This window comes from Patagioenas fasciata, chromosome 13, assembly GCF_037038585.1.
Source record: "Patagioenas fasciata isolate bPatFas1 chromosome 13, bPatFas1.hap1, whole genome shotgun sequence".
In the NCBI taxonomy this organism is placed as follows: Eukaryota; Metazoa; Chordata; class Aves; order Columbiformes; family Columbidae; genus Patagioenas; species Patagioenas fasciata.
The window spans coordinates 15,906,233-15,924,406 of record NC_092532.1 but is presented as its reverse complement, the minus strand read 5'-3'; the positions used below and the strand labels follow the sequence as shown (position 1 = coordinate 15,924,406).

The 18,174-nt window shown below is 43.1% G+C and overlaps 1 protein-coding gene across 2 annotated transcripts in view; it reads right to left on the bottom strand.

Moving 5' to 3' along the window:
* RANBP10 (RAN binding protein 10) overlaps positions 1-18,174 on the bottom strand; it is a 67,858-nt gene that overhangs the window by 17,960 nt on the left and 31,724 nt on the right. For both annotated transcript variants that reach the window (XM_065848100.2, XM_071814266.1), the window contains exons 4-6: positions 12,923-13,090; positions 7,423-7,445; positions 3,026-3,210 (exon numbers count right to left, since the gene is read on the bottom strand). In XM_065848100.2, the coding sequence (XP_065704172.1) occupies positions 3,026-3,210; positions 7,423-7,445; positions 12,923-13,090 (376 nt within the window). The remainder of the gene's footprint in view (positions 1-3,025; positions 3,211-7,422; positions 7,446-12,922; positions 13,091-18,174) is intronic.

Genomic DNA, 18,174 nt, shown 5'->3' with positions numbered 1-18,174 from the left:
TGCAGGCTTCTCTGTACAAGTAACATGAAGTTCTCCTCCTTTTGTATGGTACCACACTTTATCAGAAATAAGGATCTACACCATTCTTCCTCCCGTTATCAATCACATCAGGTGACCTCAAGTCTCAGATAATTCCTATTCAGATTCTTCATGGCATAAACTAAAAAGATTAGCAATCCTATAAAACTAACAACACACAAAGACGACGAGTTACCCATGTTGGTCCCCCTTTCAGGTTTCAAGCGCTTGAAAAACCTTGTCAGATCAGCCTCTCTGGTGACAGCACATCCAGGAGTGTAACACCGGTGTAAAATTCTGCCAGGTTATTTTTTCCCCTGCTCTCCAGGAGACATTCCCTACAGCAAACCTTCCCAGTGACACCTCTCAGGATCTGTCAGGAAGGAAAGCTTCTGAAGGGACAAAAATGCTTAGCTGCACGGTTAGAGATTAAATAAGATACTACGAATCCTAACAAAGCCACAGGACAAGAAAACATTGTCCTGAGAGCTTGGAACTCCAACCTGAAAGAGTTGAACTACTAACATAAGGTACAAGCCCAGACTAAACCTGGAGGATGATGGGAAACATGATGCCGATTCTTAAAAAGAAGTCCAAAGCAGACACAAGGAACTCCAGAGCGGTGACCCTGACACCTCCACCATGCATGTCAGAAGAAACAATTCTGGAGAACACAAGCAACAAACACAGGGATGAACTGGTCCTACTGCAGAAGAATGAACACCTTCTATAAAGGGAAGTCATGGTTGTCTAATGTGGTGTCATTTTTGGAGGGAGTCTGGAAGCAGGCAGAAAAAAGATACTTCTGCAGTCCACTTGGTTGTCCAATGATATTTCACAGAGTCTTTCATCAAAGCCTCTCCAACAAATTGAGTTACCATGTGACAAAAGGAAAGGTCCAACATAGCTAATTATTCAGTTAAACAACGGAGTGGCAAAAAAAAGTCACCTTCACCAGGGAAAGGAAAAAACTCCCCAGTGGTACAGGAACCTGTGCTATTAACATATTCATAAAACTAAGCTTGACAGACCAGTGCTCTCATCCAGTGCAGGTGACAACTCATAACCCAAAGATCTCATTCCTTCCCTGTGGGTCCCTTCTTCCCAGCCATTTCTGAACATGCTCAACACCACAGGTGCTACCAGCACACATCCAAGTCTCTCTAAGAGTCTCCTCCTCCCAAGGTGACAATCCCTTACCCACACCTTCCCTCTCGTCTCTTTTAAACAACTCACAGCCCACATGGGACATGTGCCCTCTGCCTCTGGCTGCACGGTGTCCCCTTAGTTTGCAGCACGGGAACTTCTCAAAAGCCTTTTGGACTTCCAAGACAAAGACAGCAACCCAAGAACTATATTCACATGTCTGCTGGCTCCTCATTGCCAAACCCACATCCTATTTCTCCACGTGCCAAATGCATCTACCCTTCAGTAGTGTTTCTATGGATTTGTCCAAGCTAGACATGAAGGTTTTTTCTGCCCATCGCTGCCTCACTCTCTTGTGAAACTCTTCATGACATGTGGCACCATCCACACCATGCTCCCTTCTCTTGACCTCAGGCAGTTTGGAGAGAAACCCTGTTCCACAGCCACAAGTTCACCTCTTTTCTCCTTGGGTTCTGTTAGGACTCTGGGTAAATATCTGATCCCAGAGATTTTCTCCACTTCCCCTCACTTATTTCTTCCAGTGCTTCTTTGACAGACGCTTAAATCCCAGACACAGCCTCTGACAAGTCCCTCACAAATAAGTGTCCCAGCATAACAACATACCTGATTTCTGGACATACAGGCAAATAATTCAACTAGATGTGGTCTTATCTTCCCCAAGGTGTCTTTTTATGCTGCAATCCTCTACAGGCCCTACGAACTCTCTGGCAGGTCTCCTACTCCTTATTTTCTTGAAGAAAAACATTATTATTTTCAATAGCTTCTGCAAGTTGCTTTTCAAGGGCTTTGCTGGCTGCCCTGAATTATCTGCAAATAGCTAAATACAAGACTAGCAGGAAACAAGAATGATCACACGGATGCAATCATTGCTGCATCTAAATCTGGATGACAGAGACCAGCATCAGGTGTTTAGGGAAAGAACATAATAAAAACATGAAATATAGAGTTATCTGTAATCACAAATAAAAGCAATCAGAGATAGAAGCAACAGCCAAAGACTTCAGGGTTTAAAATACAGCTATGGAATTGGCCTCTGTGAATCACTGTGAATATTTAAATGTGCATCTTTTAAAATCCACTTAAACCATGACAATTTCTTGCAGCAGCAAGTCCCACATTTTCATACATTTAGTGATTATTTTTTTTTTAAGCCAGAAGAGGTTTTTCCTCTAGTTCTTGTGTTTTGAGAAACAGTGAACAATCACTTTCTAGTCATGCTTTTCATGGTGTAAATGATTGAGAGAGAACTGCAGTGCACCTCCCTCAATTACCTGTTTCCAAGCTGTGGAGCCTTAGGCACCTCTGTCTTCAAGCAGAAGATGCTCCTGACCTCTGACAACTCTTGTCAATTGTTCTCATCAAGTTCCACTCAATCCTTTTTGCAATGGGAAATGCATTCAACATTCATAAATGTATAAAGTGCCATAACTGCATTTTCAGCCAGGCTGGGTTTGGAAGCCTTTGGTTTAAGCTATTTCTTGCTCTTTCATTTCTGAATTCAGCTGACTTACATACTGGCTTTTTTGCCATGTTAGAGTTTTTATTATGTCCTCTCCACTCCCCTCCCCGCCATATGTCACCTCCAAGTCTAGGTTCTTCCATTCCTACAAGCTTTCATGCAGTCTTCGGCTGAAAGCTTCTCCCATAACTTTTACATTTGAAAGAGCAGCAATCTACACAGTGAAGACTATTAAACAACAAAACAGAGGGTAAAACCAACTTGAGCAAAATGCACTGACTGGCAATTTTTGTCTAAGAAAGCACAAATTAGCATTAAAAAAAAAAAAGAATGTAAAGCCTCGCAGAACAAAAGAAGCTGAACACCAGAACAGTGACTTACTTCTGCAGCATGGCTTGCCACTCGCCTAGTCTGTCTCCTATGGGAAAGCGCTTAATGGTGCTCTGAATCTTCGCTCGCCACTCCCTCATGTAGTCCTCAATGTCGAACACAAATGGCTGCTGCCCAAAGTTGGCATCGACTATCTCTCCTGGAGTCTGGAGACCCACTGTAGGGTAGAGATTTGACTGGGAAGGAAGAAAAAGACACCTGTATTAAACCCAGCTTTCTCCTTCTGGTTCCAGCTACATTGTTTAGCGAGATAAAAATCCTGCTCTTTAAACTGAAAGATGCAATGGAATAGGTAGGGGCAACAACCCTTTAGGCGCATCTCAAAGAACCTCATGACTTATTGTGCAGTTATTGAAAACTATTGTATAAAACCAGGACAGTGGGTTCAATCCCCCAGCAGTCTGTGATCGATGCCATGACTGCTGGCTATGGCGTGTCCACTTCCTGGTGCAATTTCTACCAAAGTTCAAAAGCCAGAAAATAATAATTTAAAAAATGAAAGAGGCATCCTCTCAATCAACAGATCTATGTGTTCTCCACAGTTTCAGCTGAACTCTCTTATTTCTTGGAAGCTGCTGTCTAAATACTTTCCATCTCTGATGAGAAGGGAATGGATGGTACTGGAGCTCTGAGGTTAGGGCTTTGATGATCCCAAGACAGCAAGAAATTCCACCACTGACAGACAAATTTCATTTTAAGAGCAAGCATATGGATCCAAATAGAAGCTTTGACCTGCCACCATAATATGGAGAAAAGAGAAAGGTTATCACTGTGAAATCACCTCTAAAATTCAGCCAATAATTCAGCTTCTAAAGATGATCTAATTGAAAAGAGGTGGTCAAAGTCTATCTAGAAGTTGTCTGAATTCAGGCTATTTTAAGGATAAGATTATGGATATGAATCAAATCCCTGAGCCTACTTAAATGTGAGGAAAAGAGAAATGGCATCAGAAAAGGTACAGGGGTGTCTGGTTCTCACTGCTCTGGATGACATTATTTAAGCGCGTGTTCCATTCACTGTCATATTACTTTTCCCCAGCACAAATCACTTCTCTGTTTGCAACACAAACTCCACTAATCCTCTACTTCAGAGCATCTGCTGACAGGTGGTACAGCATAGGAAGAGTCTCTCTCATGCCACTCATGCACTTTCGGCTGTTGAGTTCTAACACAAGACTGATAGAGCCAGAAACCAGACACAGGGTAAGGCCCGCGGATGCACGTAGGGAAACTGAGGTCTGGAAGGTGCCTGGTTGTGGTGTCTTGCTTATGGTTGAACACAGTTCAGATGTTTGATCAGCGGAGGAGCAGACCTCTCGCTATAGGTCAAATCAGCAAGAACTACTAGTGGAGGTTAGATTGTCATCCTAAAGAAAGCCAAGGTGATTCTCTCCTCCTCTATAGCAACGGGCATGGGCTTTCCAACAATCATCTAGAAAATGTATTCAACTAATTGTTCACTACTGCGAAGACCTGAGACATTGGCAATGTCATTGATCTCCCACTGAGACCTACTGTAGTTGTGGATTTTACTTTTTACTAACGCTATTAGATTGTCACAAGGTCGAACTCAGCAGAATCCTGATCGCGTTAGCAAATATGGAGCCAGCATGCTGTGGGAAGTGATTATGTCCCTCTGCTTTCCCCTACATCTGCAGGACTTATTTGGTTCAGCCCCAGGGCAAGAAAGACATTCACAAAGGCGGCCCTGCAGAGTTCTGCTAAGACGGTCAGAAGGCTGGGGCACCTGGCAGACAAGGAGAGGCTGAGGGAATTAGCTTGGAGAAGGCAGAAGGGAAAATGTAACTGCAAACCTTCCGCTCCCAAAAGGGAGGTGATAAAAAAGATGGAGACAGATTCTTCTCAAGGGTGCTCAGTGAAAGAAGCTGCACGAGCTGCAGCCCTGGAAATTTTGATGGGACATAAGGAAGACGTTTTTCCTTCTGAGGATGATTAAGGACTAGAACGGGTTCCCAGAGAGACTGCAGCATCGCTGTCCTCAGAGATCTTCAAAACTCAACTGGGTAAGGTCCTGACCAACCTGGTCTACCTTTGAAATTAGAAAACCTCAAAAAACAAAGGAAAAAATGAATCGATAAACACAGGCTGGAAACTGAAATCAGTGACTGCGTCACTGCTGACTCAGCACACCTCCTCCTTTTCTATTCTCACATCAAGGATTCACTGGGGTACAGAGGTGTGCGAAGAAACCACAGCATGATGCAGGAGGAGCTACCAGAGGAAAACACCATTTTAAAATCAGTCTCTCAAACTCAGGATGTATCTCTAATGAGGGATCGGATCTTTTCCACAGTCTGTACTTTAGACTTTTTTATTAACTTAACTTTTTAGTATTATGAACCCAAGGACTTACAAAGTCAGGAATCAGAAACCCAAAATACTTCAAAGTTAGAAGTAAAAAACCCCCAAGTTACAACACGTCACATATTTTTCAGCCGCTTTGGGTATGTTCATCTTCGAGGGGAAGCTGCCTACCCCCGATACCTCTCAAAACATCTCTGACTTAAAATTCTGTTTTTCACATGTGATCTGTCCTCTCTGTTATAGCAACTGTTGGGAACCACCCGTATCTCCACCACCCTGCTGGACACAGGGAGACATCATCCCAGAGCCCACTGCGCAGGGAGATGCTTCTCCTGCCAAGTTCTTCAGGCACACTGTCCCTGGCACATTCGGACCACCTCTTGCCTCTGATGTTGTGGTGAGTTGCTCACAACCCCCTAGTTCATCTTGACTTGTTTTTTAACCCCCTTGTCCCTTTGCACCCCTGCAATCCCACCCTGGACTCTTCCATATTCTGCTTTTTTACATTTCCTACTGCTCTCATCTCAGAAAGAGAAGCAGGTTAGCCAAATGAGATGATAAAGCGGTGAAAAAATTAGAAGGAATATGGTAAAACTGTGACTCCTAATGTAACCTATATCCAGAGGGAAAAGAGCACCTAAAACTAAAGGGTATATCGCAGAAGCGTCTTCTTGCTATGGATGTAAGGTTGTCACAAGACCTCACTCCAAAAGGTTGATATTCATGGACAAGCAAAATATTATTTTACTTTAATAAACTGTATTTGGATCAAGTGAATAAACTACCGTGAAACCACCCACACAAAGAGAGTTTCTGGTTTAGAATATACTGCAACTTTACCAAGTTCAAAGAGCCCAGGAATCAAAAAACCCTGTATTGGCAGTTGATGTGAAAAGGCAAATTAAGCAACTGGAATGTCCTTCAGCGCAAACGCTGGCTGGGATATGGGAGAGATCTGTAAAGCCATAAATCCCATTGGCAAGGTGAACGGGGACTGCTAGTCGTTATTTCTCACAACACAAAAATTAGAGGAACAAAATAAATTTTTTGACAGGAGGTGCAAAACAAAGACAAGCAAGTGCTCTCCCACACAATGTGGAAGCCAAGAAAATCAATCACTTTGGAGGCCTAAACAAGTTATGGAAACTAAGAAATTCCTCAGAGGAAATTCGTTTGGGGTTATTAAGTACAAAGACAGGAGTGCAACCTGAGGAACAAGGAGTTCTGTGTGTGAGAGAAATGGGTGCAGTGATGCACCAGTGTATTCCTGACCTGGTTTTACCTCCTTTTCCTAAACACCTGCTCCTTGCCCAGGAACACTTGAGTCTGAAAATGAGCAACCATTTTTTTGTTCATGAACTATTGTGGAAGTTGTGCTTTTGTAACACCCAACCAGATGTTACTGCCTGGTTTAACTGAGCTGGTGTCACTGCACTCAAGAGAACTCAGTATCAGGGCTGGTGAATCACTATCAACCCCATGGGGGTGTCAGACACATTCTCCAGCAATTCCACCAGCTGGTCACTCAGACCGGCCGGAGGCTCCTCAGAAACCTGTGCAGTGAGACACACACTACAGCCAGTTAGGTCTGACCTTCATTCTCAGAAATACCTTTCCCTAACCACATAGTGGAAAGGGAACAACATCACAGCTGCAAGACTTGGACAAGAGTAGAAAAAGCTGAGTATAGTACCATTAGGCGTTTTTGTGCTCTCGGATGATGGGACACGAGAGGCCACTCAATGACTTTGTACACCCACCCCCCACAGCTGAAGCTGCATTTGGAACACAGCGACGTGTAATGAAGTTTGAATCTTCGCTTTAATGCCAGAAGGAGTAACATATTCTTTGAGATGGTGAGAGATGAGAGGAAGCATGTGAGTAGCCCACAAACCCAGCCACAGGACTATGAAGTTTCAGAAAAGGGAGCACCCACATCATTCAGTAATGTGCGTTACCATTTTTTACCAGGGCATCAAACAGAAAAAAAATCACATCCCCACACTCTTCCCCCTCCCTTCTGTTTGTATCCTTAGTTAAAATACTGAAAATAGGTGTACTTACAGGGAGGTCTGTAAAGGCTATACCTGTGGGGGGAAAAACAGTAGAATTAAAAAGACAAAGGATTTTTTTCCCTGCTTGGCTACATTTTTAACATGCTGCAAAAGGTTACTGCATTTCAGTAAATCCCACCTCTGACCTTGCATTTCACCACTTGTTGTATTTAGTAACTTCCCGCCCCCAGGCCCCTCCTCTGCAAGGTTTTGCATCTGGAGAAAGATTCATGGAAAAACCTAAATATTTCAGACATCTCTCCCAAAAATCTGATTTGCTAAAAAGCCACTCCTCTTTTCTTTGCTTCTCCCTCTGTTACTATGAAGAAGTTAGTTTTCAAGACTCACTTTGGTTTGAAAAACAAAGTTTTACCACAATGTTGCTTTGGTTTGGGCTATAACTAGTTCTTCTTATCAGCCAGCGAGACGGGAACGAACATTCAACACTTTGCACTACAGCTGGGGAACAGCAACAGGACCAAGCTGCAGCCAGGAGCACCTGAGAAACACTGTGCAAAGAACAGCTTCATCCTCAAGTACGCTGCTACAGTTCCAAATACAAGAGATGCGGAAAAAGCATATGTGTTTTTTTTTTTTTCCTTTTACATTTGGCACGCCAGAAAAGAAAGTACCTACTTAAGCAGAGCCAGCCACCGCCTACGATCACTCACAGAGTTGTGGTCAGAGCTATGAGACAACGTTCAGCTACAGAGCCAGGCTACTCCCCGCACGGCTCTGTGATGCTCTGCACGTGGTCTAGATGTGATTTACCACTCAGGAAGGTGCCTGTCCTCCCTCTCCCCAGTGCGTGTCCCTGCATCCGCCGTGGTGGGATCCAGCAGCACGGTGAGATGAATCATCCAGCGACAGCAGCTCTAACCCGCTGGTTTTGGGTCACCCTCACCAAGAGCACAGGGGAACAGCTGTCATGCCCTGTTCACCTCATCAGGCTGAAGTTAATTCATGTCTTAAGCTAACGTTTCAGGAGTCGATCTGGAAGCTGCGGTCTTGCTCCACACATGCCCCTAGCGATGCTTTCTGTCCCCAGGTAGAGCAAAGCTTGTACCCACACCAGCGTGCCCAGTTCTCACACACGTCCCACCTCTCACCCACCCTTCTGGGTGGCAGTGAAACAGCTGCAAAGCAGCAAGAGCACAGCGTTCTCCATTTGTAATGTCAGGACTATTTTAACCAAGAGCTGCAATGTAATGTTACCAGATCAGCCTGAAATGGTAATTTAAAACAATTTTAGGAGTCAATGTAAGAAATAAATAATTACTATTCGAAATAGCACAGATTCAAAATCTAATACCTGGGGAAAAAAAAAATCCAGAATATTTTACTAAACCAATAGCCAATAAGGTTTAAATATAATCCTGGTAGATAAATAATATGGTTTAATTAACATCATGGCAGACCTTGTCTGTTGAGTACTCTCTCTACAACCAAATCAAAAATTGTCTATAAAAGTGGTACTGAATACCTGACTGAGGAAAATGTTCACTAAGCTCTCTCACCTCAGCACTTTGCCCAAATAATTTTTCCTCACTCAAACCTTTCACTTGTTTTGCTCAGCTGGATGAAGGCTTATTTCTACCCTTACACCCTTGGCCAACCTCCTGGAGCCTGCAGTCCCTGGAGTCGCCCTCTGCCACCCAGGACCACCCAGAGCCAAAGGCGACCCAGCTCTGCCATGGCAACTCCATGCCAGTCACTGTTTTAGGAGGCTAGTGCCTTATCCATTAGGCCACCTGTTCTGGCCCTAATCCTATTAATCGTTAAATGGGATGAGAATGGGTATTTTACTTTACAGGTTAACTTGGTCTTACCAAGTGCCTGTGCTAGAACTCAGACTACAGGAAGTTTTCTCTGGGGTTGCACATTCTTTTTATATCCCTGCTGCTCCATTTACCTTGGTCCGCTGTCAAATTTTGAGATCTGAAGCACTCCTGCATTAGTCCCTGAGTGAACTCACCCACTTAATCCCAGAGACCTATAGCAGTCACGTTGCTTCATCATGTCCTGCGTCCAAGACTCTCTGCTTAATGGCCCCAAAGTCTCTCACATTTATCCCTCTTACTCTCCTAATTCACCCTCACCACACTTCTAGCCACATCTCATCATGTTTTTAACTACCAGGACTCCACTCAGAACCTGTCAAAAGCATTCCATCAGCAGCCAGAAGACATTCAAGACATTGTCCAGAATAGAGAATTAAGACTACATACATTAAGTCAAACAGTTTTCATGTGACGTCTCCAAACAAAGTTCAAGACTTAGCTCCAACCAGAGCATCCAGAATTTGTGATGGTCAAGAAAACAGTTCTTATACAGTGCTCCTGATGGATCTGATTAAACGGAAAAGCATGGAGACAATGGAAGATCACAGTTAAGCAACGGGTGAAATTGCAAGAAAAACAACAGGGAGTGTGTCTAATTAACAGATGAAAAGGAGAGGAGAAATGGTGAAGAGATAATATAATCTCTAGGGAACAACAAAGCTACAGTAATTCCATTAAAAGCGAGACAAATTCAAATGCCCAGAGGCAAGGCCCTGAAACCCTGCTGTCAAGCTAACTGGCATCACAAAGGGGCTGATTAGTCTCATTAATATTTTTTCATGTCTGCAGCAGGATTACATAATGACCTAATTTCCTACGAGGAGAGATAGACAACTTCTGCGACTTTGTGTCAGGGAACATCAAGGAAAAGCACATCCATCCTCTTCCAGGTAAATCTTGGGTTTACACAACACAGAAATGAGATTCTCAGGTTAGCAGAAGTATCAGGAAAGGTTCAAGATCTTCATGGAGATGCTTCCACTAGGGCAGAAGGTGTTCTGACTCCCTCCATGCGGTCTGGGTTCCCCTGCTCAGACCTGCCTCGCCCCCTCCCTCACATCTGCAACCTGAGGTCTTCTCGGGCTCAGACACACTCTCCTCAGCATTCAACAGGAAGCACTTCTCTTGAACGTTGTTTCTTTATCAATCACACAAATAGACACTACTGGCCATTAACAAGAGTCTTCCTGGCTGAGGTTTTCATTCTGCTTTTGTAAAAACACAACAGGATGTTCCAGCAGCTTTTGAGGGCAGTGAGCCCAGCAATGACTGATGGTCTGTGACTCCCTAGTACTTCCATCACTGCCTCCTCTAAGCACATCCCCTCTCCTCTCTGAGTCCAGCCACGACACCACCACAGCTGAAAGAGGAGCTGCTACACAAATGAGCCAGTTTTGAATGCTCAGGACAGTCTCCTACCTATAATTTTCTCATACATCTTATGTCTTGTACCATAAATCACAAGAGGAAGACACCCAGGAGACAGCAATGCTTATAATCTATTGTTGTTCTCTAATCTAAGCACAGTAAAACTTAATTCCCTTCCTTTCCTGTTTCTTCCCACTGGCACTGTTCACCACTGGGGCAGGCTGCTCCCCAAGGGATCATTCCATATCAGATTAGAAAACACAAGCTTTCCATCCAAGACCCCCATGTTTGAAGGAAAGGCAGCACTAAAAATCAAGAAAGGAAAACCCGGTAACTTCATTACTCTAAAGACCTCCAAATGTCCCAAACAAAACAAATCTCCGAGCACGACATAGGGCAAAGAACCAGAGGATGGCAATGACAAAATGTGACACAGAAGTTACTGAACTCCTTATCTGGCTTCATCTGCCCAGACAAGCAGGTACAACACGGCCCTGGGAACAGAACGGAGGATGGAGCAATGGGTGACTTTTCAACTGACACCTCGTCTACTCTGCAGGCTCCTGGTCGCTAAAAACGAATTAAATTTCAAATGAACAAATTTGTATTCATTAAATAAAAGATCTGGCCCCTTCCTGAGTGTTACACTTTCATTGTGATGAAAAGTAACAGCATTGCCAGGCTAAAAAACTGTGAAGCTGGAAAACCACCCACTCAAAGGAAAACACCCAGAGGAGCACAGCACAAACTACTATACTACTTGTGTGTAAACACACACACAAAAATCGAGGACAGCAATTAAAAGGAGAGATTTTGTGAAATCTTTTAAACTATTTCAGCACCTTAGTCGCTGTGTATGTTGAACCTGTCTCATTCCTAAGCAATAGCTCCTGCTCTACACCATCAACTGCTGCTTTCATACCTCCATTTGTCTTCTCAGTACAGGACTGACAAGGGTAATGTCCACAGATTATGAGTTAAATTTAGAATATCCAGCTATTAGAAGAAGTCTGGGCAATCAACTAATACTTACAGACTACAAATGACCTGTAGTGTCCCTACTAGTGACTGGTCTCGCTAGGTAGTAAGCCACAAGCCTTCACTACGAGTCCCTCAGCATCTCACGTGGTATGGCTGATAAACAGTTATAATTTCAAAAAGGAAGACAGATTAGACACTCAACTTCGAACAGCTCCCCAGTGGGCTTCTGATGGAGGCTCCGTTTATAGAATTAGAATGTTAAAAACAAGTCTTAAAGGGTGCTCTAAGATTTTTTTCCATTCAGGTCTGGAGAACTCTTGATATGTTGCAAAGGATCAGGACTAGTTGGTGAATGCAGCGTCATTCATCTAGAATGCTTCTCAGAAGGCATGTGGCTCATTTCTAGGCAACTTCTGGTCCTGGCACTGGGCACTACTGAGAAGAGCCTGGTTCTGCCTGCTTTGTCCCCTTCCTTCAGGTATTTATACAGATTGATGATTTATACATATTGATGAGAACCCCCTGAGCCATTGCTTCACCAGGCTGAACAGCCCCAGCTCTCTCAGCCTGCACAACTGACACAGCAAGGAGAAGCAAACGAAAGGAGTGCTTGTCCCTGCCAAACCAAATGAATTTCAGCACAAGAAGTGAGATGAACTTATCAACATTTACAGCATGTCTTATGCAGCCAAAAAAAAAAAAAAAAAAGAATTTATCCATGGTGGAGAATATGTCATCCAAGGAAAAGACATTTTAGGTGTAAATGGCCACAACTTTCTACTTCAGACAAATCAGATATGATGCATCCATGAGATGCAAAATTTTGAAGTTCTTAACTTTAGGGGAACTTCTGAAACAACTGTGGGATGAGCCAAATTATAGGTCAGTGCTTAAGTAAGGCTTCTTATGCTTAATTAACGTCTAGCTTTTGGAATATTTGGACTAACGCATTATGGGTTACAGATGGAAAAGTCACTTTAAAAATTATTAATATACTAACTAAATTTCCCACTTCCCTGTTGCCCAGCCACTCGCTATCTTATCCAACCTCCCACCGGCTGTGCAGAAGCAGAGGAAAGGAGCAGAAGCTGGAGATGCAATCCTAACCCACTTAAATTGAACAGCACAGAAACCCCTTTACATACTGGAAGTATTTATGTCTCGGAGCCAATTTACATCTCCTGACTGATGCTCAGTGCTCTTTTTCTCTCCCGTTTCTTAAATCTTACCCACAAATGTGGAACAAGAGTTAACAACACATGCAAAGTATTAAACAGCAGCAGGAGCACCCGTCTCCCCAGAGAACCTTTCTTTACTTACCTAAACTGTGGCCATTTTTTGTGTAAAAGCAGGTATTGTTGATAAGGTTGACACAGCAGCCGATGACATCTCCAGTGGTGAACGTAGGGCCATAGGGCTGTCCTGTCCCCGAAGAACAGAAGGAGTGTCCGTCGTCACCATGGTACCCATAAGAATGTTTATCCCACCCTGCGAAAGACAAGGCAAAAGAGTCGGTCAGGCATGAAGCCAGTTTGGCAGAACAACACAGCAACCACAGCTCTCAGGACACAATTTTCTGGTAGGAAATTCAAAATTTTGATTCCCACTCCTGATTCATCCCAACATGAATTTTCCTGTACCAGTAACTGAAAAGAAATGAAGAGTCATCAACCATAATACACTCATTTCGGTTTCAACCTCATTTGTCACTTATGAGAAATAAGAAAATGAACAGATTGCCAAAAGTTATTTTGACAAAGACTTTTTTGGTTTTTTAAAAAAATTAGAACCCAGTTTCCGTTTTATCTTGCCTGTGGTGAAACACGCTCCTCTTTGTAAAACATTTGTGTTTCCCACTAACACAATCTTCCAGAAAAGCATTTAATAATTCTCTGCCAATTGCAGCTTTGTCTGCTCACAGATATAACCAAATGGCTACGGGCAATTTTTGCATTCTCACATTTACATTTCCCTTCTAGCAGTTTATAAGGATTTTTGTGTTCCCCTTGAGCAACAACATTTCCCACTCTGTGGACATCTTAAAACACAACCCTTAACGTCAATGGGCAATTTTCAAAGTGGTCAGTTCTAACATTAATATCCTTTATTTCTTCTGCCAGTAGCACTGTCCCGAGGGTTAAAGCTGGGCTCAGGGTTTGCACCCTGCCCACCTGCTCTCTTCTACATCTTACAGTAATTCCATTATTCTGATTTTGTTCTGGGCTACTTCAATTCTGTTGCAACTTCTGTGAATTTCTTACATGTAGAAATGCCAGATATAACTGGTAAATATTGCAAAGAAGAGAGATTAATCCATCCTTTAAAAGTGTTCTTCAGGCAACACACCAGTCTTCTCTTTTCGGGACTCTCATGTCCTTGCAGAGGACAGTGCTCCCATGGCTGTGGCCACAGAATGGTTCAGCGAATGCCACCTCAATCTACTAACCCTTCCCTGCCGACTTTGGTTGCTCAGCATGACTTCTCCTTTCCTCTCTTAGGAGACCAGCTATGGCAGGTGGGGAATCACGGAACAGGCCTCTTCCCAGACAGTTTAAAGAAAGCGCAACACGCTCTGTCTTGTTTTAAGACTTCAGAAGAATCAGGATCTTATCCAGCTCTTTAGAGCATTCCTATGAATTACACAATCAAAACCATGTCTCACAGAGAGATGTACTGCTATCAAAAAGCCCGAGATAGACACAACATTAATAGCAACCACCTGTGTTTTAAACAGAGACAGCTGGACTGTGCCACCTGAAGCAGAAGAGGATGCTTTGACCATCTACTGACCTAATACAACCTAAGGGTAGTGCAGAATCTGTCAAACGTGGAGCAACGGTTTTGGTAAAAGGACTACAGAAGAAAAGCAAAGACCATGAGGGAAGAAGGGTTAAAAAGCAGAACGTGCACATCCTATGATAAGGCAGAAAAAGACTGAGCACACTGCAAACCCCAGAGAGGAGCCCTGTGAAGGTGAGCTGGAGCACTTCTGTGAGCCATCATTTTCCTACAAAGACAACACCAACATGAGGGTACTAGAAATCTAATCCTGTAAAATGGTGCTCAGCTACATGTACTCAGGTATCTTATCATCAGCAGGACCCACATACTCAGGGTTTCTCAGAAAAGCATAAAATACTCGGTGCATGCCCCAGGCCCTCCAGTTATTGCACTAAATGAACAGCAATGGGAAAGTCAGGGAATGGAGCAAGACTGGGACATGCCAAGGTCCAAGATTTTGTGCCTCATGGCAATGTGGGGGAGTGAAAGGTGTGAAGGACTCATAACAAATCCTGGTCTAGAAATGGGGAATGATTTCCTCTGCTAAATCCCCCACATCCACAAGAACAGAATGAGATGTCCCAACAGTCAGCTTCATCTTCCCTCGGACCAGCTCCAAACAAGCTGTTGACAGTAGCACCGGTTCCATTTAATATCTTCATAAAAGACAGAGACAGCAGCACAGACAGCTCAGTGAGCTCAAAAACAATGCCAAATTGGCTTGCCAAAAACAAAGGAGGGAGTGATATGGGCTCTAGAGTCTGTTGTCAAACTTCCACTGCCAAGACTCCATCCAGTAAAAATATTATTGAAATATTGAGTTTTTAACACTATGGCTCCTTTCCACTATCCCTTTTATTTTCTCTGCTGCTGGCCTGTGAAAGGCTGCCATCACTTATCTATTATTTTAGTCTCCACAAAAACTGACCTGTTAGATGTTTGTCAGTTCAGAACTTCTCTAATGAAGCTGTTGGCAACTTCAGACAGTAAGTCCAAGCAATTTATCTCCTAGGCTACTTAATAATACAATCTAAATACAAACTTCTATCTCTTCTGCATAGAAAACACTCCTGGCATTACAAAACACTTAATAAGAACTTGTAATCATTTACATCTAAGCTGCCAGATGCTTACACATCACACATCAGGTAAGGTTACCATGAGAAATGCAACAGCGTGCCCAACCACAAGGGTAATTCCACAAACAACTTGTGCCAATGCAGACACTACAGGTTCTGCAGTATAAGAAAAATTCGTAAAAAAGGTTTCGTTGCCTACCACAACCGAGCCTACTGAAATAAACCTCCTCCTGCAAGACTTGTGCTTCACAGTGTCAGGACTTGCTGTACCACCAAACCTGGCAATAACTCATTGGTGAGGTGAACTCCAACAAGAAGTGACTGAATAAAGACTTTGAGGACAATGGTAAATTTAGCATGTATTGCAGCAGGGCCTGGAAAAAGCTTGATTTGAATCATATTCTCCACAAACAACCACTAATACAACCAATTAAGGAAATCTTGCTCGCACAGCATTTTGCTAACAATATACAGAGTTAACTTTTTCAACTCAAATGTTGCGTAATGCTGAATCTGGACCCAACACACCACTAAGTGTTTTAAATCTAGGCTGTCAGCCTTAACAAATCATCATGGTCACCTGAAGAAAACAAGCCAGATTTGTGTGAGAGAACTTACTGTACTTGCCATAAATATAAGCTGAGTGGTGTTAATTATATGCCTAACCTTTAGTTAGTTATTAATCAAATAATGTATCAGTACTTCTAAAATTCTGCCCAAAATAAACATGAGAATAATGGCATACAGGTTATTCCAGCACTGGCAAACTTCATCCAGTCTTCCGAAATTTCCTAGTAATCTAAATTAAAAATAATAATCATTACTTCTAATACTACCAGGTCAAAGTTATCTCGGCCTGTTGATTTAAGTAGCGCATCCCTATCAGAACATGTTTGGCATTATTTCTGCTTAGTAGCAGAAGAGAGAATGACTCATCGCATGCATTTTTCAAATACAGCCTCCAACCTCTCTCCAAACACAAAAATATTTGCTGAAAACTTAGGACTTTTCTGCATCATTAACAATTTACTATCGCCACCTAGTAATAAGTCTATGATATTGCAACCTTTGACTCCTATGACTCCACTCATGCCTCCAGTTAATAACTTCCTTCCTGTACAAAATCTAACAGTTTTAATAAGGGCTGAATCAGATTTCTCATATGCCTTCCCCATACTTATATTTGCAAATTCTCTGGACAGTTTAACCTTCATACCCCTTGTACGCAAGTACTTCCAGAAGCCAATGTTGTGACCCGGAATGCAGAGGTGAAATATTATGTGCATGTTCTTAAAAAGGTTGGCCATATAGGATATGGAATCAACCCAGGTCAGGATCCTCTTCAAGAAGTGAGACAGCACAAGTATAAGACACACACAACCCTTGCTCCTTCCAAACAGCGTTACCACCGCCCAGCCGCTCACAGCACAGAGATACACTGAGCCTGATGGAGATTCTGCTCACTCCATGCTCCTCAAAGCATTTTCTTGCCATTAAATTGTCCAATTCTCATTTAAGTGCATGTAGATACTGACACCATCCATTGTATCCTGTGACATGCAAATACAAAAGGAGAACCACTCTGCAGGTGGGACCCCAGCAATTAGTGAACACTTCAACCTCCAGACCCAAAATATACGTGTAGTATTTATTAACAGTCAGACAGATGCAGAATAGCTCAGACCATATGATCAATCAGAGAACAGGAAAAAAGAAAAACAGAAACCATTAGAAGGGCTTGGGAGATATTTTTATATATCCAGCACCAAACCAAAGTTCTGTTTGGCCCGCTAACAAGAAAAAGAAGGTATGTTGATCTTCTTGGCAGACAATCTCGATCCCAACGCGCTGTGAAAATAAAGGGCCAGCAAGCTCCATTGCTGCTGCTTGATAAAGAGGCCAGAATTATGCAACGCCGGATCACGTGGCACAAAAGACTTGAGTAACTTCAGGACACAGTTGCAGGATCAACTCAAATGTTCACTCCTATGCGAGCACTGGAGCCAGATGAAGTGTGCTGTCTATTACCCCTAACTACCCTACACCCATCCTTGCTCAGTCCCACTTCAACGATTCAATGTCAGTCCTGTTTTACTCTTAACTTTTTGGGCAGATTCTAAAATGAGCCTATGTTCTGTTTCTGAGATCAGGCTCTGCCTCACAAAGCAACAACTGGAACGTGGTACTGCTGGGACACCATTCACCTCTCAGCACTTGGGAAATTACACATCATTTTAGCTTTTAATTTCAAGAGTGTCAGCAATGTGCGCTGAACTGCTTCTGGTAGGCACTGGGTAAAACTGGCATCACATATCTAGGAACACTGGGACCCGGATATACTGCTCAACTTCAAAAGCATGTAACACCAGGCCATGTACAGGGGCAATGCAGTGCAGCATGCTCTGGTGGAAATCACCAGGAGCAACAGGTCTTTTCTGGCCTGCTGTTCCTTTCACAGTGTGAAGAATGCAAATGGATGACATTCCCCCCATGCATCAAGGTTCAAGCATGCTAGACTTTTCAGAGAGCACAAGAGAACTGGGAAGGCAACATTCATAAGGATCATGGAAAACATGGTTGTTCAGTAATTTACTGCCTAACACCACAGATTCTTCCTGGTCTGCCACTTGCCAGGCTTAAAAACATGGCAGACAGTTGGACTTTACCACTGACTCGTGGATGATTCCCTATTCACGTAAATTCCAGGAGAGA